Genomic DNA, 25,124 nt, shown 5'->3' with positions numbered 1-25,124 from the left:
ATGGGATTTAAAAAAAAAGAGTCCCTTAAACAAAAAAGGGGTGGTATCAAATAAAAGCAGCAGCAAATCAGCTCCCTTGGCTTGGATTCGGCAGGGAGGCTGCTTTCCAAGGCCTGGTTGCAGTTCCCAAATCCTCGCGGGTTCCTCGCCCTCGTTTCCTAATTAAAAATTTGCTTTTCATGCCTGCCTCCTCCCCTGCAGGGCATGTCCCCATTTGGGTTGCAACTCGTGTGCCCAGCCCAGCCCGAGTTCTTTTTCAGAGCCAATGGATGCGCGCTCAATTTAAAAAAAAAAAGTAATGAAATTAATGGCAAATAAGCAATTCCTTCATGGAATAATTTTAAGGAGCGCCCCCCCCGCACCGCCTGCGGCCCCTCCTTCCTCCAGCCATCCTTTCCCTTTACTCAACGCAGCCTAATAGCGCGCATGCGCCACATGCCTACCTTCCTTCGGTTCCCGCCTCTCGTTAAGGCCACGCCCCTACACCGAGGCGCGGGACGCGCCGAGCCCGCCTTTGCCCGCCAGGGAGCGCCCGGATTAGCCGGCGCTCCTTTCACTTCGCCAACCTGCCCTTGCTGTGATTGGCGGAAGGTCGCGTGAGGGAAAGTCCGAACGGAGGGGGGGGGGACGTCGTCTATATAAGGGCTGCGAACAAGCCGCTTTCCTTCCCGCTGCGCCGCGCTCGCTGGTGTGGAGCTGTGGTTGCTGCTCCTTGTCTGTGGCTGGTGCCGCGCTCTCTTTTTTTTTTTATTTTAAACTTTTACATTTCGCTCGCGCGGTGCGTCCTCTCCCCCAGCTATGCCTAACCCTCTCGTGTTTTTCGATGTCGCCGCCGACGGACAGAACCTCGGGCGCATCACCCTCGAGGTACGGAGGCGGCGGGGGGGGGCAGGGGAAAAAAACGGAAAAAGGACCATCTCGGTGGGAAAAGCCCGGTTCTGAGGCGGACGCGCCGCCATTTCCTGTCGGGGTGGGAGCGCGGGGGCCATTTTGGGATTGCGCTGAATGCAGCGGGAGGGGGGGGGAAGGAAGCAGAAACGGGCGCGCGAGGCGGGGGGGGGAGAGAGAGAGAGAGAGAGAGAGAAAGGCAGCCGCCTCGCTGCCGCGCCGGAGGGGCTGCGCGCGCACCTGGGTGGTGGGGAGGAAGGGCGCGCGGGCGCGAGCCAGCCAGCGGGAGCGCGCACGTCGCTGCCGCCGCCTCCACCTCCACGTGGCCGCCGCCCGCCCGCCCGAGGGAAGCGCGAAGCTGCCCGCCCGCCTCTTACTGCGGCCGCCTTCCTCTTCCTTCCCCCCCCCCCGCGCTCCGGAAAGGAAGCTCGGCGGGATTTTTCGGGGGGGGGGGAAGGGCGCGCGATCCTCCTTCCCCTCTTCCGTTTGGGATTTCCTTCTCTGCTCCTGCACGGTCCCAGCTGCGCCTGCCCGGCGCCCCACCCTCCCTGCTGCGAGGGAAGGGAGCGCCCGCGGTGCGGGAGGGGAGGGGAGGGCGGCTGCTTTCGCCTGTCTTCATCGCTTCCCCCCCCCCCCGTTGCAGAAGAAAAAAAAAGGCACTTCCTTCCCCATGGGATCCTTTAAAAAGGGTAAAGCTTGCCCCTTCGCTCTCCCCGCCCAAAAAGGAGCCAGGAGGCTCGTCTCCGAAGCGCTATGGGTGCAGATCTTAGATATTGGCAGAGACAGACACGGAGCCCACTTTTTGTACGGGGAAAGCACAAGAGCAAGCGACCAAAATAAAAGCTGGCGGAAGGGAATTCATAAGACTGACCCAGCTGTATACAGAATTCCGTATATCTAGATCAGGGGTAGTAGCCAACCTTGGCTCTTTTATGACTCGTGGACTTCAACTCCCAGAATTCCTGAGCCAGCCATGCTGAGGGGAAAGGGAGAGGTTTCCAAGCTGAGCCATGCTGGCTCAGGAATTCTGGGAGTTGAAGTCCACGAGTCATGAGGGGGCCATAGTTCCCCCATGCTGGCTCAGGAATTCTGGGAGTTGAAGTCCACGAGTCATGAGGGGGCCANGGGGGGGGAGAGAGAGAGAGAGAGAGAGAGAAAGGCAGCCGCCTCGCTGCCGCGCCGGAGGGGCTGCGCGCGCACCTGGGTGGTGGGGAGGAAGGGCGCGCGCGCGAGCCAGCGAGCGGGAGCGCGCACGTCGCTGCCGCTGCCGCCTCCACGTGGCCGCCGCCCGCCCGCCCGAGGGAAGCGCGAAGCTGCCCGCCCGCTTCTTGCTGCGGCTGCCTTCCTCTTCCTTCCCCCGCGCTCCGGAAAGGAAGCTCGGCGGGACTTTTCGGAGGGGAGGGCGCAGGATCCTCCTTCCCCTCTTCCGTTTGGGATTTCCTTCTCTGCTCCTGCACGGTCCCAGCTGCGCCTGCCCTGCGCCCCACCCTCCCTGCTGCGAGGGAAGGGAGCGCCCACGGTAGGGGAGGGGAGGGCGGCTGCTTTCGCCTGTCTTAATCGCTTTTTCCCCCCCCCCTGTTGCAGAAGAAGAAAAAAGGCACTTCCTTCCCCATGGGATCCTTTAAAAGGGTAAAGCTTGCTCCTTCGCTCTCCCCGCCCAAAAGGAGCCAGGAGGCTCGTCTCCGAAGCGCTATGGGTGCAGATCTTAAGATATTGGCAGAGACAGACACGGAGCCCACTTCGTGTCTACATTTTTGTACGGGGAAAGCCAAGAGCAAGCGACCAAAATAAAAGCTGGTGGAAGGGAATTCATAGACTGACCCAGCTCTATACAGAATTCCGTATATCTAGATCAGGGGTAGGCAACCTTGGCTCTTTTATGACTCGTGGACTTCAACTCCCAGAATTCCTGAGCCAGCCGTGCTGAGGGGAAAGGGAGAGGTTTCCAAGCTGAGCCATGCTGGCTCAGGAATTCTGGGAGTTGAAGTCCACGAGTCATAAAAGAGCCAAGGTTGCCTACCCCTGATCTAGATGAATGGAGATGGGTGAGCTTGAGTTAACTGCTGTGGCTTGGAAGGTTTGCTTCCTTGTTAAGGGGAGAATCCTCAGTCGGTTGCTGGAGCAGTTCTAGTTGGGTTCCCTTTACATTTGTGTGATTAAAAAGCCAGGTATGAAGAGAGAAATTCTAGATAACTTGTAAAGGGAAAAAAAAACAGTCGTGCATGCAACATTTGCCCTCTGTTAAGAAAGCTCCTCTCCAGCGAGTTGCTCAGAATAAAATCTTTGTATGCTGAAAACTTACGACCTCCAAAGATTTCGAGTGGGAAGGACATTTAGGTTTTGCAATACCTTAACGATTTCTTTTAACGCATAGACTCGTTTTCAGACATAATGATGCCAACTGTTAGACTAATCTTAAAGTGTTCGTGGTATATCAAAGAAGAACCATGGACGGACTTCGGACCATCTACTTTCTTTACCAACCTATGTTAAACCTAAAGAATACATAAACGTGAAAACTTACATGTCTGTTTTAATAAAAGATGAGACTGGTCTATTTTCTGGTAGGCCAGTAAACCATTTGCAGGTATCTCTCAATCTGACTAAGTGAATTGTGCCAATATTATATGCTTTGGTACTATTGATTACAGTTCTTTAGTGCAAAGTATTTAAGATTACTTAATGGAGAGAATATTTTTTGTGTGATTAGTTGGAGAAATATATGCACATTAGTGTAACAATGTATTGCATTAACTATTGTCTCACTTTTGTTCTACAGCTGTTTGCAGACACAGTTCCAAAGACAGCAGGTTGGTAAAGTTAGAAACATTTATTAACGTGTTCAAATTTATACCTTGTCAAAGATCTAAACAAATGCTGCAATCTCTTTTTAGAAAATTTCCGTGTGTTGAGCACTGGAGAGAAAGGTTTCGGTTACAAGGGATCATGCTTTCACAGAGTCATTCCTGGATTCATGTGTCAGGTATATAGCTCCATCAATTTAGCACGTGTTGTAATCATATATTCTTAGTTGCTTAAGAAGCCTTAGAATTATTGCAATTGCTAAAAGAACCATTGCATATTAATGTAGCAAGCAGTCTACTGTGTTTTCACCTAGTCATCTTGGCTGGAGGTGATGAAAAATATGATGGGGGAAAGCCTGACTAAATTGATGTTTCAGCTGCACTTGGGATGTGTTTCTGCAGGGTGGTGACTTTACCCGCCATAATGGAACAGGCGGTAAATCTATTTATGGCGAGAAGTTTGCCGATGAGAACTTCATTCTCAAGCACACAGGCCCTGGCATTTTATCTATGGCGAATGCTGGTCCCAATACAAATGGGTCTCAGTTCTTCATCTGCACTGAGAAAACTGAATGGTAAGTAATCCTTGGCTTGAGATTGAATTGGTTCACTTGACGTTTAAGCAACAATCCTGGAGTAGAGAGCCTTGTCTGACATTGCATAAGTAACCAATCAGTGTAATTCCTGCCAAAATAGCTACTGCTATGCTCTGAATGCAGATGGGACGTTTGTTTGTGGAATTGCAGGTTGTATTCACCATAGTATTCATTTCTACTTCCTTAGGTTGGATGGGAAACACGTGGTCTTTGGCCAAGTCAGAGAGGGAATGGACATTGTGAGGAAAATGGAGAGTTTTGGCTCAAAGAATGGCAAACCAAGCAAGAAGATCATCATCTCTGATTGCGGAGATATGAAATAACATTCTTGTTGTCTTAACCAATCGACCATTCCTTCTGTAGCTGGGGTTAGTCCCCTCTGAATCTTTATGCTCCTGACTTACTGCTGCGTTTCTATTGGGTTTCGATTTCTGCTCCCTCACAAGTCCAGCTGGACTGAAGACAAATTTGTTTTCAAAATGAAATAAAACAAAGTTAAACCAGGTGGCTGGTTTTGTGTTTTCTTCCTGCAGGCAAAGCTCACTGCATCAAATCTGATGAATTATGCCGAGGGCATAACAAAAATACTACAGGTGTTTGGGATGGGCTATAAGTTGGGCAGTAAGAAGAGATAAAATGCAGTTTTATTCCTGGTATTCTGGAGGGCTTCTAACCCCCCACATGACTATAGAGTGGTTAGGGTCAGTTTGCTGAAGCAAATCCTTGGATACACAAACAAGTGAAATTGATTTGAACTGATTTAAAATACTGGCTGTGGGAGATTCCAATTCACAGTTGGGAAAGGCATCATGAAATGGGCTGCACTCCTGTAATTAGGCTGGCTAAGCTACATAGCTTAGAAAAAATTAAAAAGAATTAAGGTTGAAACCGTGCTGTCCCAAAAGTTTGATGTATTCAATAAGCAGATGAAAAACTTTACTAGTGCAAATGTGTTCAAACTCTTCCTCATAAAGTATCCATCAGTGGATTTGCTGGATCTCAGATCAGTAGCTTGGCAAGTGATTGGCTTCAAATGATTTTTTTTTTTTGCTGGGGATTGTAGGTGCAAATACTGCTGGCTTCTTTCCCTGGTTGCCACATTTTGTTATTCTGCAATAACTATCAGGCCACCTTCCTACAGTAGGGGTCACTAACCCAGCACTTGCATATTTGCCATGTTCCCCACACATCCAGTCTACAATTTTTTGCCTGGTTGACATTGTTATCAGATCTGTCTTCTAAGGATTGTAAAGCATTGGCAGGAGTAACAACTGATGACTCGTCATAAAAGATAAAAGTACACCATGGAATAAAATCTGGATGACTTTGGCATTTAACTTCCAAAAGCTGGTTTCATAACTGGCTATCAGCTTAACAGGACTGGTTAATTAGCTGTGTTCCATTGAGGTCCTCTTGGCCCTGTCGGTGCCTTGTTAAATTTATTGGATGGCATCCAATTTTGCTACGCCAGAATAAACTCTTGATAGGGCAGCATGTCCAGCAATGCAGTCCTAAGAATAGTGCAAAGTTCAGATGCGTTCCCAGTTAAATGTCCAAAGGATCTTATACAGCATTTTTTTTTTCAGTTCAAAAAAGCTCCTCTATAATGTGCAAATTAGTGCATTTCACATTTTCCATTATAATCTTATAGGACATGGTGATGCTCTCAATAGGCAGAGGTTTTGCTAGTGGTCTTAATGGATTGTTTAGATGTGCCAACATAGAGTTTCATTGAAAAATGCAGGGTTGGAAGTTCATTTTTTTTTGTCTTGCATTGTGATAAGGTTCAATATTTCCTGTCCATGATGAAGTTCAGAAGATTTGAGATCTTCCCATACCAAGAGGAATACCGTGAGATTCGTTTAAACTCTTTCCATTAACAAATGCCATTAGATAAGATTTGTAGCTTAACTTGAGTTTTATAAAGCAAGATCAAGAAATGTTAACTTTAGGAATGTGACATACATTCACACAAAACTTTGTTCTTTGCTTTCAAAAGCTAAGGGCAACACTTGCAAATTTAGTACCAAAAAATGACATCTTTTCCTGCATTTGTTTATGAGGAGATACCTATATTCCATACGCTGTTTGGAAAAAATCTCACTCTCAAAACAAATTAAAATGCAAAGTTGCCTAGAAGTACTATCTAGGCTATTTTAGAGAACTAGCTGCATATGAACCCTCAACTCTTAATACTGTAAATGACAAAAAAATCCTGTATTTCAGTCTCAAATGCCATTCAGAATTTTATTCAATTTCTATAGCCACCCAACTCAACCAAGTGGCTGGGCAGCTTACAGTTCTAAAAGTATAAAACAAAACAATAAATCATCCATTAAATGAATTTGAACAGCAGTGATGATTAATCAACTAATTGTAAAGCCAAGTAACAGACCCTTAACACACACTGTTCAAAAATGCTTGAACATAGAGCCCTTCAATTCTCTAGTTCTCATAAAGTAGTTGTCTCCCTGACCTAGACAGATGCAATCTTAATTTTCTTTGAAAATTAAGAAGACAACTTTCCTCTTTGGTGGAATGGGACAACTTATTGCAACCAATTTGCCATGGCCAACTTCCATGGGACAACTCACGGACAATTTTAACAATTCAATTTAATTATTTAAAATAATTTAAAACATTTTAATTTTTGTCATTCACATTTAATTTTGTTCCTCTAGCATCCTTCCTTTAATGGATTATTTCTTTGATATTAGTGCAACTCTTGTCTCATTATGAGTTGGCTGCAAGTAAGTTGTTGTAGACCCTCTCTTTAGATCTGAGCCTTCTTCATTTGATCCTCTGGCAGGTCAGTTCTTGCAGGCTTAAAACTGTCAATCCAAAATCCAAAACAATGCAGCCACTGGGTCCTTCCAGGCTTGTAATTAACCTTTTTGTTACGTTGATGTATTCTCATGTTTTACTCCATTATTTTATTGTTCTGTTTTACTTTGTTTACACTCTTCTTTTTATTGTTGTAAGCCGCCTAGAGTAGCTCCACGTGAGACAGGCGATAAATAAATATAACAAATAAAAATAAATAACAGAGGGGTTCTGGGGTGAAGATAGCACAGAATTCTCAGAACGCGGCAATCCAGCCTTGCGACGTTTGGAAGGACTTTGCATTTAAAGCAGGGGTAGTCAACGGTGGCTCTTTTATGACTCGTGGACTTCAACTCCCAGAATTCCTGAGCCAGCTTAGCTGGCTCAGGAATTCTGGGAGTTGAAGTCCACAAGTCATAAAAGAGCCACGGTTGACTACCCCTGCTTTAAAGCATTTATGAAGGTCTCCAGGAGAGAGATCTACCTTTATGTCCCCTCAACCGGGATCAGACGGTAACTTGAAAATCCCTAAGGAAGGTTGAAGGCTCCACATCATCACAGCTATATTGACCGGCAGCACGTGAGAAAGAGCTACAGTTTCCCAGTTAAGACCTAGTGCAATTCTATGCTTCTCGTGGCTACTGCTGGAGTGGAAAGAACACAGCAAGGAGGGCGAATCGCGCATTCCAGAAGAAAACAACTACGCGGGAAGCAAATCTACCCAACCTAGCAAAATGGCATGGTTCCCCCCCCCTTAGTTTGTCCATCAGAAATGGTCCAGTATCTTTTGATACTGGAGTAAGGTCAGCAAACGGTTCCGTGCCCGTCACATCACCCCATATTTCAAACGGCTTATTCGTTAACTCCAAATCGGAAGCGATTTATAGGGTTGCCAGGTGTCCACTATTTGAGCGGACAGTCCACTTTTTTCACATAATGTTCCCTATTTTTTTTTCCACAAAATAGTGGATGTTTTTTTTATTTAAAAGCTTTATGATGAAATGGTACCTAATCTAAAGCTGTACGGTCTACTTTTTTTTACTACTTAACACCCCCCCCCCCCCGCTTGTCCAATATTTTTTGGAAGCAGACCTGGCAACCCTAGAAGGGAACCATCATCCCCAGCCAGCACGGCCGCGCCGAGAGGAACTGTAGTCCCATCACACCGGCCTCCGTGGGACGCAAATGAAACGGAAGCAGAGCGCAGACGGCCCTAAACAGCGTTCTCCTCCACGGAAGAGCAGTTTTTTCCCCCTGTTGCAAAGGATTCCTTAAGAATTCCCGCAGGCAGGCAGGCAGGCCGGGTCCCGGTGGAGACCCCCCTTTCCCGCCGGATCCCTGGAATGCTCTTGCGGCAACACAGCGCTGGCCCCCCGTTTCTCCCGCCGGCTCGGGAGCAGCCCCGCTCGTTTCGCGCCCGCGCGGCTGAAACCGCCGCAATGCAACACCAGCCGGGAGGCGACGGGGGGTGGGGGTGGAGAAGAGGCAGGGGTGTCCGTCGCCCGCCTCTCCGCGGCCCTCGTCGGAACCCCCCAACCCAGGTTGGCTTTCGGGGCGGCCCTGCCTCGCTGGGGGGGGTGTGTGTCCGGGCCAGGGCGTGTCCGGACGAGCCCGAACCCCGGCTTGCAAAAGCGGGGCGAGCTCTGCAGCTCGAGCTTCTTGCGGCCGCGCCCCACGCCCTTCCTTGCAGCAACCGAGCAAAGCCAGCCCGTGGGCAGGGGAGACGCAGCCCGGCTCCCTGCTGACTCACTCGAGCCTGTGGGCGGGGAAGGCCGAGCTCGCCCCGCGGGGAGAGAACCCAGCCCAAGCGGGGCAGTGGAAATCTACAGCGCCCTTCTTCCCGCCTGTTTCCGAGCCAGTCGCGGTTGCCGCCCAGCCTTCCATCTCGCCGCAGCGCCCGCCCGCAACGGGATCGCTCCCGGCGCGCCCCCTAGCGGCCTTGGGAAGGCAAGGACGGCGCTTGCGAGTTTGGTACCAAAAAACGACATCTTTCCTGGCGTTTGTGGACAAGGAGATAACCCACCCTTCGACTGGCGGTTTGGGGCGGCGGGGGGGGGGGAATTTCTCCCCCCTTCCCGCTCTCAAGGTTGTTTGGGGAGCGTTGGAGAACTTGCAACCGGCCAGCGGACGTTGGATGTAAAATCGGTTCCTCCCTGCTAAAGGTACTAATGCGATTTTCTGGGTTCTGCTAGGGATAATTCCCAAGGCTTTCCTCTGGAAAGATTCCAAAAGATTGCTATCCTAACGTCTAATCTCCCCATCTTAATGGGCCGTGAGTTACCAGGTTTGAAGTTTACTCCTGTAAGAAAACATGCCGCTGAGAAGGAAAGCTGTGTGTGCTAGTTGTTAAAATTCATCACAAAATGGTTTACATGTGAAATGTGTTTCTTGCTTCCCACACTGGCTGGCTGGGAATTCTGGGAGCTGGGGTTACAATACATTCAGAGAGTATCGGGTTGAGGAAAGCTGATCTAGATGGATCAATGGACCTAGTTTGTGTGACATAAGCCATGGTTTGTTTAATGCAGGATGAGTTCACCAAGTGCAAAACCATTCAGATACACTAGATTAGCATTCTATGTATCACAATCTCACCTGGCATAAATTTGCTTGTTTCAAGAAATGGCCTTGAACAGGGATCCCCAACTCCTGGTCTGTGGACCAGTACCAGGGCGCAGCATGCCAGCAACCAGTCCACATAAACAAGCATGTTTTTACCTACTCTTAAACCCCAAAAGTTTCCAACATGGTCTACTTAAACCAGTACAAACAATGAAATGGTAACAATAAACAGAATTGCAACAGAAACATGACAACTGAGTCCCACCTGTTTGCTTTAAAATCCAGTGCAAATAATATTAGAAGGTGCAAAGAAAAAATATATTCCCACCAGGAAGTGAAAATAACTAAGAATGCTGATGACGGATGATACTACAACTGACATCCTAGGAAACCGTTGAATGGAAACACTTCAAATCCCATTGATTTGAAAGGGATCTTATCCACCTTTCTCTTCAGTGGCTAAGGTAAAATGGAGCAGGATCCCTAAGGCTGGCCTTAGTTATAAGTTTGGAGAAAATGGGCCCTAGCCATTGAGGACTCATGCCAATGGGGGCATGTTCTATTACCTTCTCTTGCTGTTCTGTTATTGTAAAGCAGGGGTGGCAGCCCGCAGGCTGGGTGCGTCATGCACAGGCCACAGCCACCCTGGCCCCGCAAAGGCAAAAAACATCACGATACGTCATGTGACGTGATCGAGTTTGACACCCGTGTTGTAGAGGAATACTGACGAAACCTTGAAAAATGCAAGGTTTACATATACATCAGCTTAGCCCTGAAAGACAGGAGCAAGTGAGAAAGTAACTCAAGATTGCACTGCCTTGATCGTCTTGGGTGTAAGAATTGGAAGAAAATTAGATAAGTTATCAAGATTTAATTGCCTCGATCAGACTATGGCTACAATAGGGTTCCAGCAGTCCTTCTGGCGTCTGTTTCCTGGTCTGACCTTCTGATTTCTGCAGCCCCAGAAAAAGTGGGTGCTTGTGGCCCTTGGCTTTGGTCCATAATGAAGGAGTCCCCCCTCCCTTGGAAATGTTTATGACCTGCTTTAGTTGGCATTTGCATGTTGTGATGTGATTGGTTCAAGAAAAATCAGTCATAGTCACTGGAGCTTAGCCGGTAAGGAGTAATTTATTACATGAAAATATTTTGTGGACAAGAAAAATGCCTTAATACTGAATTAATACTTAATTTCTGCTTACATGTTATAGTCTTATTTAAGTTGGATATTGCCAACTTGATTTTTTATTGCTCTCGGTTCCTTCCTCCTGTATCAGATGAATAGTTTTTGGTCCATAGTGGTCTGTTATAAACTATGTAATTTTTGTTTTTACTTGGTTATTAATTAACAGAGGTTAGTGTTCTTCTGGGGACTATATCTGCCCTTAGCAAATATAAGAATATTCTGGTTCTTTAAAGACTTGAGGCCAAGCTATAGTCTTGTTTATGCATCCTGCAAAGCCACATTGTAATAGTTTTGACACAGGTAAGGGCTGAAAGCAAGCCATGATCCAAGCAAGGTTTAAATATCCCCACTGCGTGTGATTTTGCCCAGATGTCACACAAAGGGGCTATTATTCTTTTGAAAAAAATCAGCATTCCAGACTCCAATCGAATTTCTTAATGTTTCTCGTCCCACCAACAGCATTTGCCCATCAGTTATATTTAAATCTCAACTAGGAGAAGAGAAACAAAGCATATTTTAACTTAGCAGTGATGTGTGAAGGCACTGGAAAGCGTGGGAAAAGTTAATACTGTACTACAAATAGTCCCCAGCTTATGACCACAATTGAGATAAGAATTTCTGTTGCTAAGCAAGGCAGTTGTTAAGTGATTTTACAACTTTTTTTTTTTTTGCCTCTAGTTTCCCTCATCGATTTTGCTTGTGGGAAGCCAGCTGAATAGATTGCAGATGGTGATCACTGCAACTGCTATAAATACATGCCAGTTGCTGAGCATTGGATTTTGATCACGTGACCATGGGGATGCTGAGATGGTCATAAGTGCGAGGATCAGTCATAAGTCACTTTCTGTGCCATTTTAACTTTAATATGAAACATATGGTTGTAAACTGAGGACTACCTATAGTTATATACATCTATGAAAAAAAATGATTACAATCAAGTAAAACTATAGACTGCCTTCCTTCGCTGATAACTATCCTAAAAAGCATTGATTGGGCTGAAAGATGCCTCCAATCTGAGTCAGTCAGTCTGCTCTTCACATTAAATCTCCTGTCTTTAATCTAAAGAAAGGAAATAAGGAATGGAGGTAGGGGTTCCTTTCTGCAAACAGACGGAAGAGAGGGCCGCATGTTTGTACATATATAGTTTATATACATGTATAGTCAAGTACTGTATGCTCGGAGACCATCTGGGAAGGACATGGGAACAAGACAAGCCCATTTGACAGGCAACGAGGTTGTATCCAACGAGGAAACCTGCAGAAAAAGGAGTTTAGTCCAAATTCTAACATTACTTAAGTTCCCCTGAGAAGATATTTCTCCTATCAAGATTATAATATTGTCCATACCCCCTTGTGGCCACCAAGAAAGCAGCTTTTTTCCATGGCTTGGATCTCGGGTTCCCATAATTCTCAGACAATTATTATTTTTGCAAAGAAAATGGAAGTCCAGCATATTTAGAGAGCGCTAGATTGGGGACAAATTCAATACAAACTTCGGATCGTTGACCCACAGTGCCACCTGCTGGTCCAGATGGGGTCATTTTAGATTTTTATGGGTTTGGTTTTATGCAGGTTTGGTTTTATTTCCTACAGTATAACGGTGATTTAACTCGCTAGAGAAGCCAAGTTACACCGGGCATTTCTCCTCCTGGTGGCAGTGGCTCAGTGGCCTGTCTGTGTCGCATTAGCCATAGAGCAGGACTGCCAATTACACAGAACGGGGGAAAAATTTAAAACCTTGGCCTGCTCTTGTGTCTTTAATATGTTGAAAGAAAAGTCTTCATCATGATTCATCCAAGCCGAGGATAATCAGCATGGCGACTGGTTTAGAAAGAAGGTTGCAGTTTATTGAAGAGCCAGACAGAAAGATGGTTCTGGCAGGAAACAGGAGAGAAAAAAGGGGCCCAGCACATGTAGGGAATAGGTTTTTTTATACCCTCTGGAGCCTTTTGTTTGGAGTTATTTCCTGTTCCTGTTTTGAGGCTATTTCCTGTGTCATGTATTCTGACCTGAGTTTGGGTGTGCCCTTTGGCCTTTGTGAGTTAATCCTACCCATGTCCTGTCCCAGGTGGGGTATGCAGATTTTAGGTCTTTGTCTTCCTAATCTCCTAGCTCCAACTTTCCTGATGGTTTACATCTGCATTTGTACAGAGCTGGCTTCTGCTTGGGGGAGGCAGACTTGGGGCTATTAAGAAAAACTGGGCATGCTTTTCTGTCTCTTTAAGATCCTTTGAGAAAATATATTTTTCTGCTCTTTTTAATATTTCCTTCTCTGGGGGGGCTGACTTCCCACAAGTATTTAGCTCAGCCCTAGATGCATTTTTAATAAGAGCCAACCTTAAATATGCACAGCAATATCCCTAGATCAGATCAAGGTTTCCTGTATTGTGTGAAGATAGCAATTCTAATTATACCAGCCCTAGTTTTAAGCTGAAGGGGTTTGGGGAACCAATTTCCCTGTCTTTTCTATGCCAGCTTGTTCCCAGAATATTTTGGAGAGAGAAGAAAGGAGCAGTAAGGAAAAGGAAGAGCGGTTAAGATTTTTAATAAATTCCTGCGTTTGATACTCTGCATAAAACCCGTGAAGCTTTTATTTGGGCGGTGGATTCTTCTTCATCTGGAGGATCATGGAAGAATTATGGATTTGCTGCAATAAAAGAAAAGGGTTTCCCAAAAATGCTTTTCCAAAAGGCAACTGGACTTTTTTGCCTTTTTCTTTCTTTCTTTGAAAACGTTTTGCTTCTCATTCAAGAAGTTTTTTTAGAACTGAAGAAACTTTTTGGATGAGAAGCGAAACATTTTTAAGGAAAAAAGCCAAGAAAGTCCAGTTGCCTTTTGGAAAAGCACCTTTGGGAAAACTTGACCTGGATAACTGAGAATCTCCATAGACAGGAAGAGGGCTTACTAATCTTCCATTGTGCTTCTGATCCAGAAATGGCTGGTTTCTGAACAGGGGAGAAGACAAGACAAGACATAAACTCTCCATTAATCCAGGAGAGGCTTTTCTGCTTTGCTCTGAAGCCTGGGTGATAAATGGCAATTAAGAAAAGGGAGATTCCTTGCAGTTCCCAATTGCTCACAGAGTTGGTAGTGATAGAAAAGTTCTCACTATCCCGTTCCTTCATTTCAGTTGTAGCCAGAGGCCTCTGATCAGAAACTTCTCAGCTCTGCCAAGTCTTCTGCTATTTCTGGCCTAGCCAGAAGAAGTTATCTCCTTGCTATTTTTAACCAGAATGGGAGAGCCGCTCTTCCGTCAGCATGAATGGCTCCGAAGATGGAGCTGCTTGATCAGGAGGGGCGAGATGGGCAGGGCAGAGCAGAAGACCTGTATAAATAGCCTTAAAACTGTCCTCCTCCCTGTGGGTAGCTCCGGGCAGCAGCCAAACTCGGCGTTCGGTGCTGGCTCCTTGTTGAGGCCGACGGTGTTTGTTTCCTCCAGAACGATGCCAACCCACCGGCTCGTGATTGTGCGCCACGGCGAGAGCACCTGGAACCAGGAGAACCGCTTCTGCGGCTGGTTCGACGCCGAACTGAGTGAAAAGGGGAAGGAGGAGGCCAAGCGCGGAGCCCAGGCCATCAAGGAAGCCGGCTATGAGTTCGACTGTTTCTACACCTCGGTGCTGAAGAGAGCCATCCGCACCCTCTGGTACATCATGGACGGCTGTGACCAGATGTGGGTGCCCGTGATTCGTACCTGGCGCCTGAACGAACGCCACTACGGGGGTCTGACGGGCCTCAACAAGGCGGAGACCGCAGCCAAGCATGGGGAGGAGCAGGTCAAAATCTGGAGAAGGTCTTATGATATTCCACCGCCCCCCATGGATGAAGGCCACTCTTTTTACAAAGTCATCAGCAAGGTCAGTGGCAGCAGAACCTCCAATGAGAGGACCAACGGGTGGTGGACATTGGCCAATTAGGACTGTGGAGATGTGTATTCAAATACTGGTAGTCCTCAACTTACAATCACAATTGAGCCCAGAATGTCTCTTATTCAATAAGACGTTTGTAAGGGTGAATTTTGCCCCGTTTTACCACCTTTCTTGCTACGGTGAATCACTGCAGTTAATAATAATAATAATAATAATAATAATAATAATAATAATAATAATAATAATAATAATAATAATAATAATAATAATAATAATAATAAAGTTGGAAGGGACCTTGGAGGTCATCTAGTCCAACCCCCTGCTCAGGCAGGAAACCCTATACCATTTCGGACAACTGGCTGTCCAGTCTCTTCTTAAAAACCTGGAGCATTCACCGCTTCTGGAGGCAGGTTGTTCCACTGGTTAATTGTTCTCACTGTCAGGAAGTTTCTCCTTAGTTCTAGGTTGCTTCTCTCCTTGATTAGTTTCTATCTGTTGCTTCTTGTCCTGCCTTCAGGCGCTTTGGAGAATAGTTTGAATCCCTCTTCTTTGATAAGTTAGTACCGTGGTTGTTAAGTGAACTTGGCTTCCCCATTGCCTTTGCTTGTCAGAAGGTCGCAAAAGCGGATCCCGTGACCTTGGGACACAGCAACGGTCATAAGTATGAACCCGTGGCCAAGCATCTGAATTTTGATCACGTGACCCTGGTAACTGTACAAAGGTAACTGAAAAACAGTGACGAAGTCACTTTTTTCAGCACCGTTGCAACCGTCACTAAATGAACCGTTGTAAGTCAAGGGCTACCTATACCTCCTTTGTAGGAAGCTTGGAGAAAGGGTGACCTTGACGTTCTTTCTTCCTTAGTCTAATTCTCAGCCAGGATGTGAGATGTGAAAATAAAATATAGAGAAAGGAGGGAAGAGTTGTTTTTGCTGCCTTGTAGTTTGTTTGTTTGTGGGGTTTTTTTGGAGGAATGTCCGAAATATGGGTAGCAAAAAGCTCATCAATTGGCTGTTACAACACATTGAGAGGAAAATCTTATGTTTCTGCAGCAAAGATCTTCCACCTGGGCAGAATGCTGTGCAAGAAACACAGGGGCCTGTGGGAAGGAAAGTCCCATTTTAAAAATGGGGAAGTCTAAGGTTTTGCATAGTCCTGTGTCCTTTAACATGCTTGGATTGGTTTTGGCTCGGCAGGTTATAGAAGACGTTACGCTGGGTGAGGTGTAGTCAATAAACCTGGAGAAGACACTATTCAGAGTAATCTAATTCAGATTCCTCATCAGTGTAGGAAGAGGTGATGGCCTGATCCCTGCTTCAATACTTCTAGCAAAGAAGTCAGCATTTCCTGATATAATTTTTTATAACAAGTTTTTATTGGTTTTCCAGTTTTACATTTAAGTATTTGAAAAGCAGCGTGGTGATTGGGTAGTCAATAGTACAATATATTGTAGTACATATCTCAGGTTACATCATCAAAAAATTCCTTCTCTATTTCCCTTAACATTTGCTATATCATATTTAAGCTAATAGATTTCTAGTTCTAACAAGCTCAGTTAAAACATTTATCCGTATATTTTTACTTATACATATCCATATCCTGTATTTGACTTTTACAGTATTTCCTGATATTTTAAAATTAGGAAATGAAGAAGTAGGAAACTTGAACATGGGATTTATTATACTCCTCCTCGAGGAGGAGGAGGAGGAGGAGGAGGAGGAGGAGTTAAACAACTCTTAGCTATCTATGTAAAGGTAAGGATTCTTATACCCCACAGCTCTACAGCCACCTTTTTAAAACTGAACTTAGGCTAGGCTACCAGGAATTGTATGGCGCTCCTTTGGGGGGAAAAAAAACCCTGCAATAATTTTGACAAAGAGTCCTAAATTATAATGTTGACCCAGAAATGATTTCCAATCCGGTCTTTGCCCGGAATTTTGACTGGCTACAAGGAGGTGGGAAGCTATAGGCCAACACTAAATATTTCCCTCATTGCATTAAGACATAATTTCCTTACACTTTAGCATAATTTGCAACGGTTAGTTGAATAAGCCATATTGCTCTGAGTCCGCTCATCACTCTAAGCCATCAACCATGTTTTCTAAACCATAACACAATTAAACCATGGCGTAATTTAATGAAACATGTAAAGTTAGTCTACAGGCATTTAAGGATTCTACTTAATTAGCTCTTTAGAGGCTATTTTGCAAAGTCTGATAGCCCTTGCCTCCAACTTGAGAGGTAATTGCAAACAAAATGGAAAATGCAGATAGAAGATGAAAAATCTTATTTTTAAAATGGGTAGCATTAAACATCTACGACCTCATGGATGTCATTTTAATTTAATTAATTTTACTTTATTTAATAATTCAGTATTAAAGAGACAGCTTTCTCTTCCCAGTACGTGAAAGCTTATGCCAAGGCGTTTGTTAATTTTTAAGTTGTTAACATTTTAAAGATTAGCCAATTAATCCTTTAAGAATGTTTATTATTTTTGCTACAAAAGACTAACGAAGGAAGTGTCTGGAAATTATTCAAATGCTATTAGTCATAATAAAAAAAAGGGGGAGGCTATCAAGCGGTTTCTCTGATGCTCCGGAGTACATTATTCTAAAATGTCACAAAGAGTTCGCTTTTTCTGGTATTCATGAGCATTTAGCTCCCCTGAGTTCATCAAAACACCCACATAAGCGCAAACGTATTTCCTCCTTCCAAAGATGCATTCCACATATTGGAGAAAAAAAAACCACACTCCCAACTCATTAAGAAGCAGAAAGTACAGCTGTATCCTTTGCTGCTATTTCATTGTCCTATTTTTTCAGCAGTATCTAAAAAAATGCCTACTGTATCCCATAATTTCAAGTACCAGACTAAGATGGACAGACCAGGACTTGAAGTACATTGGAGTTCCCCAACCTGACACAATGGCTGGCTGGGATGATCTAGTTAAGGAAGGCTGTGATCCATATTTTGTCCACCGAGACCACGGGGCGTGGTACTCGTTTCCGTTTTTCAGCCAAGGGAGTCTGAAGAAACCTCCGTGGTCATTTAGCCGGCATGGCATCACGAAACATGGAACGCTGCTACCTTCCCACCGAAGTGGTACCTATTTATCTACTCACATTTTCATGCTTTTGAACTATTAGGTGGGCAGGAGCTCACTCCATCACACAGTGCTCAGGTCTCAACCCTAGGCTGTCAGCAAGCTCGGCTTCTTAACCACTGAGCCATCGCGCCCCTCCCCCCCAATATATATTGATAAATATCATATATAGAGACATGACTGACAGGGAAACCTTTCCCTCTTTTTATATATATATATATATATATGTGAGTCTTTGGTCATTCGGGTTTTCTCCCGTGTAAGATTAGAAGTATCATAGCGACGTTTCGATGAAATCACATTCATCATCATCAGGCTTGTGCTTTTAGCTTTGTGCTTCTTAGAGTAATATATATATATATATATATATATATATATATATATATATATATATATATATATTCCTTTTGTTCTTGCTCATTTATCTTTTAATTTGTTTTTGGTTTTGTTTTTAATCTATCTATCTATCTATCTATCTATCTAAAAATGTAAATGTTCGTTTGTTCAAAATCTTAAATCTCCAAAAGTTCTTCACCGATTGCTTTGAAATTTTGACACAACGTTGCAATCAAATACGCACGTGTTTTTATATACCTATATTATATAGATGTCACACTTGTGACAGGTAAAAACATGCTTTTTAAAAAAAAACAGCACCATCTGTTGGACGTAAAAGCAACACATGCTTTTACCAGACTGAGCCACAGCAATGCGTGGCCGGGTACAGCTAGTGTGTGTGTATATATATATATATTCAAAAAAACCCAACCCAAAACCAAATTAAAAGATAAATGAGCAAGAACCAAAAAGAAAAGATCGAGAAAAGCAGAAGGTGCAAAATGAAAAAGCAAGAACAGCAGAAAAAAGGAATACTTCCAACTTTTTCTTTGATACAATAAAAATAAAAAGAACACATCAAACTCTGACGAAGTGAAGGGTCAAAAATAAAGAATAGAATCAATGCATTTCTTCTTTACTCGTCCCCCTTCTCTTCTAAGAAGTCATTCCCCAACCTCTGAGGTTGACCCAAAGCTTTCTCGTCCTCCCTTCTCCGCTCTAACCGTTGTCTACTGTCTTTCGAACCACACAGGAACGAAGGTATGCAGGACTGAAGCCTGGGGAACTGCCAGCCTGTGAGAGCTTGAAAGATACCATCGCCCGGGCTTTACCATTCTGGAATGATGAGATTGCACCCAAGATCAAACAGGGCAGCCGGGTACTCATTGCTGCCCATGGCAACAGCCTCCGGGGGATAGTCAAGCACTTGGAAGGTAAGGACCACCAAGCATCCCCCAGCCTCGTGCATAATCATAATACCCATATATTTTCCCATTCCTCTTGCCTCACACAATGTCTTTTGTCTGGATGGAGGAGGAGAAGGAGAAGCCGTCAAGCCAATTCCATTCGTTCTTTTTTATTTTAAGTGTTGTTGTTGTTAGTTGCAAAGTCGTGTCCGACCCATCACGACCCCATGGACAACGTTCCTCCAGGTCTTCCTGTCCTCTACCATCTTCTGGAGTCCATTTAAGCTCACGCCTACTGCTTCAGTGACTCCATCCAGCCACCTCATTCTCTGGCGTCCCCTTCTTCTATTGCCCTCCATCTTTCCCAGCATTAGGCTCTTCTCCAGGGAGCCCTTCCTTCTCATTAGGTGGCCAAAGTATTTGAGTTTCAACTTCAGGATCTGGCCTTCTAAAGAGCAATCGGGGTTGATCTCTTCTAGGACTGACCGGTTTGATCACCTTGCAGTCCAAGGGACTCGCAGGAGTCTTCTCCAGCACCATAGTTCAAAGGCCTCCATTCTTTGGTGCTCAGCCTTTCTTATGGTCCAACTTTCACAGCCATACATTGCAACTGGGAAAACCATGGCCTTGACTATACGCACTTTGGTTGGCAGGGTGATGTCTCTGCTTTTTAGTATGCTGTCTAGATTTGCCATAGCTTTCCTCCCCAGGAGCAAGGGTCTTTTAATTTCTTGGCGGCATCTTTTGATCTCACCTCCTCAAGCTCTTTTTACTAAGGCCTCCAGATCAACCCAGTCACTGTTATGGGACTGGTTTGTTTGATGGTTTAATGAGCATGCAGACCCAGCTAATGGTTTGCTTTGTTAAGCAAAGTATGGCTTAGCATGATAACGTGAAGGGGAATATTTCCCCGTTCTTCTGGATCTGAACTGAACCAGGGAGTTACCAAGAAGACACCCCCCCCAAAAAGGGCCCAGACCCGTAGGCCCTATGTGGCAGGGGTCTTCAAACTTGGCCCTTTTATGACTTGTGGACTTCAACTCCCAGAATTCCTCAGCCAGGCACGCGTATTCTGGGAGTTGAAGTCCACAAGTCATAAAAGGGCCACGTTTGAAGACCCCTGCTATATGGGGTCATACAGGTTAGGTCTCAGCACTCGCTTGCCTAATATGTAATCTTGATTGCCTGGCCAGACCAACCAGGTTTGCTAAGAGAGTTGCTGAAAGGCCAGGGCACCAAAGGACAGCTGAGTCCTGCCCTTCGCGAAGGAGTATATCACTTACAGGTGACCTTTATGTGGGCAGATCGTCAGATTTGTCTCTTCTCAGATATGTACTTGGGCTCCTTGAACCTTGATAACTTATGTCTGCCTTCTCGGACAATCCTAATGTTTCCGCAGTGTCTTCTGTGGGAAGCATTTTGCTGCAACACGGGGCTCATATAAACCAGCTTAACAGAATGACCATTGTGCACCATTATGAGAGTTGTACACCATTAGTATACCGTGAGAGCCAGCAAGGACATCTGGCATGGGAGTTCTCACCTAGTAGTTGCCATGTCTGTCCTTAAAGTGTTTGTCATGATGGACATGGCCAATTACTAAACTTGTTTATCACAAGGCACAGTGGAAAGCTTGTTTTCTACTCTCACAAATATCTATTCAAATCCTTCCTTCCTTCCTTCCCTCATGCTCTATTCCTTCCTTCCTTCCTTCTTCCTCATCCATTCCCTCTTTTTATTTTCCAAGAGGTGCCATAGGTTGTATGTGTGGCCAGAGGCATTGTTGGCCATAAAAACAATGTCAGAACAACCTTCCTCAGTTCAGTACTCTGAAGGTGTGTGGACTTCAATTCCCAGAATTCTCTAGAACAGGTCATTGCCAAGAACTGAGGTTGAAGACCACCCATCTTGAGAGGGTTGAATTTGGAGAAGACTGGACGATACATTATAACAGGGGTCTTCAAACTTGACGACTTTAAGACTTGTGGACTTCAATTCCCAGAATTCTCTAGAACAGGTCATTGCCAAGAACTGAGGCTGAAGACCACCCATCTTGAGAGGGTTGAATTTGGAGAAGACTGGACGATACATTATAACAGGGGTCTTCAAGGCTGGCTGAGGAATTCTGGGAGTTGGAAGTCCACAAGTCTTAAAGTTGCCAAGTTTGAAGACCCTTGCATTATAAGGAGGCAGGGAACACTTTGAGTGCTACGATGGGAGTCTCAGAATCTCTCTGCTATCTACTTTCCATCTATTGCCATGATCCTGGAAAAGCTGCTACCCAGACTCAGCTGTGGTTTGAAATGAACTGAACACAATTTGACATGCTGCCCGCTGAAGGTTGTGTTGCTATTTCCAGTTTGGCATCGTATTACAAAAGTTAAAAGGGCAGCTGGAAGGTCTGCATCTTCTGTCTCATCCTGGGTGCTCACTAACAGCACTTCTATCTCCCCTATCTCTGCCCCAAGAGCCCGTTTCCATAACATCCCCCAAAGTTGTGAAGGTTGCAAAGATACTTCTCACAATTAAAGAAGGAGACGAGACATCATTTGCTTTGGCCCAAAGAAGCCCTCAGAGTCTTTCCAAAGTTCTACTAATGCTGTTTACTGGTAGCTGCTGAGATGTTTCATAAGGGCTCTTACATCTAAATGGCAGAAATCCTGACCACCACTTGTTGCTGTTGTTCAGTTGCTAAGTCTTCATGACGCCCTGTGACTCCGTGGACTCTAGCATGCCAATGTCTCCCAGAGTTTGCCCAAATTCATGTTCATTGTGTCAATGACACTATCTAATCATCCCATCATCTGCCGTCTCCTTCTCCTTTTGTCTTCCGTCTTTCCCAACGTCAAGGCCTTTTCTCACATGGTCCTCTTTTCTCATTGGCCAAAGTCTTTGAGCTTCAACTTCATATCTGTCCTTCCAAAGAAAAGTCAGGGTTGGTTTCCTTTAGGATTGACTGACTGGATCTTCTTGCAGTCCAAGGGACTCTCAAGAGCCTTCTCCAGCACCAGACCACCGCTAGACAGTATCTAAGGCAGGGGTCTTCAAACTTGGCCCTTTTATGACTTGTGGACTTCAACTCCCAGAATTCTGTATTATATACAATAAGAATAATTTTCTCTTACATTAATACTTCTGTTTATCTAACCTTCTCAGTATATCCTTCTATAAATATTTATACAACCTCCAGTTATTCAATACTGTGTCGCCTGGGTCTCCCTCCTTATCTGCTCCTCCTTCTTCCATCTAAATTGATGTTAACTATCTTTTAACCGTATTCTCTTTTCAGCCAATCATAAAAAGTTCCCCAGATTTCATAGTAGTCTGACTCTGTCTTATCTTTAATCGTCATTGTTAGTCCATTCATTTCTGCACATTCCAGTATTTTCCCAATCACCTCTCCCTCTGGGGGGGCATTCAGTGCTTTCCAATTTTGTGCAAACACAATCCTGGCTGCCGTAATTATATGAATAATTAAATATGTTTTCTCTTTATTGTATTTCCCTGGTAGAATACCCAACAGGAATATTTCTGGTCTTAGTTCTATATGTTGTAGTATCATCTTTTCTATCCATGTTCTAATTATATTCCAATAAGTTTTAGCTTCTACACACGTCCACCACATATGGTAGAAGGAACGTGGTATCTGATGACATTTGGTTGGCTTGGTTTTATTGTTGACCAGGGTGTGTAGGAGACTTCGGTGGATGCTTATCTGACCTGGCTTCATTGTCTCTGCACAGGGATGTCTGATGCTGCCATCATGGAACTCAACCTCCCAACTGGGATTCCCATTGTGTATGAATTGGATGACAACCTAAAGCCTACCAAGCCCATGCAGTTCTTGGGTGATGAAGAAACCGTGAGGAAGGCCATGGAAGCGGTGGCAGCACAGGGCAAGGTCAAAAAGTGAGAGGAACAGCAAAGGGTCATTGGTGAAATTAAAAAAAAAAAGTGAAAAACCCACCTGTGTGAGCAACATCTTTATGTTCAGGAACAGCACGAGGGGGAAGACCATTGGAGTTAAGAATGGGGTCCTTGTTTTAGCCTTCATGTTGTTAATAATGGGTTTTTTCATACTAGAGTCCTTGCACATTGTTGTGACCTGGATCATCAGACACTGCTCTTTCCATCAGCTGGCATCAAAACAGACATTCCACAGAAAAACCAATGTCTGTGCAACTTATTTGCAGATCTTCTGCAAGCAATCCTTAAAGGCGGGAGGGGGGGTGGGCTTTAAGGTAACCAAATTTAGGTTTGTGGGGAGACACAGATAGAGATAATGGGACTGGAGGCTAAATCTTATGATGAACGGTTGAGGGAACTAGGTATGTCTAGCATATCAAAGTGAAGGATTAGGGGGGGACATGATTACTCTCTTCCAGTACTTGAGGATCTGTCAGAAATGGGGAGGGGTTGACTTATTCTCCAAAGCACCTGAGGGCAGGACAAGAAATCACGGATGGAAGCTTGTTGAAGAAAGAGAGCCAACTTAGAATTAAGGAGAAATTTTCTGACAGCGAGAATAATTAATCAGTGGGAAAGCTTACCTCCCAGAGTTCTGGGCGTTCCATCACTGGAGTTTTTTTTAAAAAATAGACTAAATAACAATTTGACCAGGATGATATAAGGTCTACTAAAAAGCAGAGACAAAAGTGCTGCCAACAAAAGTGTGTATAGTCAAGGCCATGGTTTTCCCAGGTGCAATGTATGGCTGTGAAAGTTGGACCATAAGAAAGGCTGAGCGCCAAAGAATGGAGGGCTTTGAACTCTGGTGCTGGAGAAGACTCCTGCGAGTCCCCTGGACTGCAAGGCGATCAAACCGGTCAGTCCTAGAGGAGATCAACCCTGACTGCTCCTTAGAAGGCCAGATCCTGAAGTTGAAACTCAAGTACTTTGGCCACCTAATGAGAAGGAAGGACTCACTGGAGAAGAGCCTGATGCTGGGAAAGATGGAGGGCAACAGAAGAAGGGGACGACAGAGAATGAGGTGGCTGGATGGAGTCACTGAAGCAGGAGGCATGAGCTTAAATGGACTCCAGAAGATGGTAGAGGACAGGAAGGCCTGGAGGAACGTTGTCCATGGGGTCGTGATGGGTCAGACATGACTTCGCAACTAACAATAACAATAACAACCTTGAGCAAGGGCTGGACTAGAAGACCTCCAAGCTCCCTTCCAAACCTATGATTCTATATTCTCTCTAGCCCCAACTGCTTTCCCCCAACCAAACACAGGGAACGTATATTTCACAATCACAAAATACAAAGAGTGTGGAAGTCTTCCTTGCCAGTCAACTAGGGGTTTAGCAAACCATGATTACAAAGCCTTTGCTACAGTTCTGGCAAGTGAGATTGGAACCATGATTCAGATGGGCATCTGTTTCAGAGAAAGCCACTACTTTGTCTCATTTCCTGTGTGCACATATGTCCGTGCGCAGTTAGAGGGTGAATAAAGAATGCGTTAAGCTGTGGCTGCCCCCTGGTCCTGACAAGGCTGTTAGGAGAAGCTCTAGAAAATATTAGGTGGAAAAGAACAGTCTTTAATTTGCAGCAGGAGTGTGGGTGTTTTGCTAGCGGTGATTAAGAAGACCATACTTTATATACACTGGTGCATTAGGAAAATGCCTTAGTCATTGTATAAGCTAATTTTATCTTAACCCCACAGAAATAAAACCCAACTTAATGTTAGCCCTGTCATTCCAAATCGTTTGGTAACATGGCCTTCAAATTCAACCGACCTGATCTTAAACTAAGCACAGCTTTTGTCTTCCTCCTATTGTACAATTGTTCTGGAGTGGTTACCGTGGGGTCTTTGCTGGTTTCTTGCAGATGTCCCAAAAGTGTTTTTTCAAGAGGCAACTGGACTTCGTTTTTCTTTGAAGACGTTTCGCTTCTCATCCAAGAAGCTGGATGGTAAAGAAGTTTCTTGGATGAGAAGTGAAACATCTTCAAAGAAAAGCAAGAAAGCCCAGTTGCCTCTTGAAAAAGCACCTTTGGGACAACCATGACCTGGATGACTGGGAATCTCCAAAGATATTTCTGGCAGACGTTTC

General features: G+C 44.8%; 2 protein-coding genes across 2 annotated transcripts; both read left to right on the top strand.

The window, feature by feature from the left end:
- Positions 1 to 660: 660 nt before the first annotated feature.
- On the top strand, positions 661 to 4,768 carry PPIA (peptidylprolyl isomerase A). Its single transcript, XM_015814562.1, has 5 exons — positions 661 to 867; positions 3,668 to 3,698; positions 3,783 to 3,871; positions 4,095 to 4,267; positions 4,476 to 4,768. Exons 1-5 carry the CDS (start codon positions 799 to 801, stop codon positions 4,609 to 4,611), a joined length of 498 nt encoding a protein of 165 aa, XP_015670048.1. The 5' UTR covers positions 661 to 798; the 3' UTR covers positions 4,612 to 4,768.
- A 9,442-nt stretch (positions 4,769 to 14,210) lies between these two features.
- Positions 14,211 to 23,035, top strand: PGAM2 (phosphoglycerate mutase 2). The gene is made up of 3 exons (XM_015814575.1): positions 14,211 to 14,712; positions 18,918 to 19,098; positions 22,815 to 23,035. Exons 1-3 carry the CDS (start codon positions 14,299 to 14,301, stop codon positions 22,982 to 22,984), a joined length of 765 nt encoding a protein of 254 aa, XP_015670061.1. The 5' UTR covers positions 14,211 to 14,298; the 3' UTR covers positions 22,985 to 23,035.
- The last annotated feature ends 2,089 nt before the right edge of the window (positions 23,036 to 25,124 follow it).

The sequence above is a fragment of the Protobothrops mucrosquamatus genome, unplaced genomic scaffold (genome assembly GCF_001527695.2).
Source record: "Protobothrops mucrosquamatus isolate PMUCROS unplaced genomic scaffold, P.Mucros_1.0 scaffold262, whole genome shotgun sequence".
Taxonomy (NCBI): Eukaryota; Metazoa; Chordata; class Lepidosauria; order Squamata; family Viperidae; genus Protobothrops; species Protobothrops mucrosquamatus.
Note: the sequence above shows the minus strand (reverse complement) of the source record. Positions and strands in the feature narration are given on the sequence as shown.

Excerpts from the sequence above, each read along its gene's own strand:
- PPIA (XM_015814562.1), top strand. The coding sequence starts at position 799 with ATGCCTAACCCTCTCGTGTTTTTCGATGTCGCCGCCGACGGACAGAAC. Across the intron at positions 3,872-4,094 it reads TTCCTGGATTCATGTGTCAG|GGTGGTGACTTTACCCGCCA; the intron begins GTATATAGCTCC and ends GTGTTTCTGCAG. Across the intron at positions 4,268-4,475 it reads TGCACTGAGAAAACTGAATG|GTTGGATGGGAAACACGTGG; the intron begins GTAAGTAATCCT and ends CTACTTCCTTAG.
- PGAM2 (XM_015814575.1), top strand. The coding sequence starts at position 14,299 with ATGCCAACCCACCGGCTCGTGATTGTGCGCCACGGCGAGAGCACCTGG. Across the intron at positions 14,713-18,917 it reads TTTACAAAGTCATCAGCAAG|GAACGAAGGTATGCAGGACT; the intron begins GTCAGTGGCAGC and ends CGAACCACACAG. Across the intron at positions 19,099-22,814 it reads GATAGTCAAGCACTTGGAAG|GGATGTCTGATGCTGCCATC; the intron begins GTAAGGACCACC and ends GTCTCTGCACAG.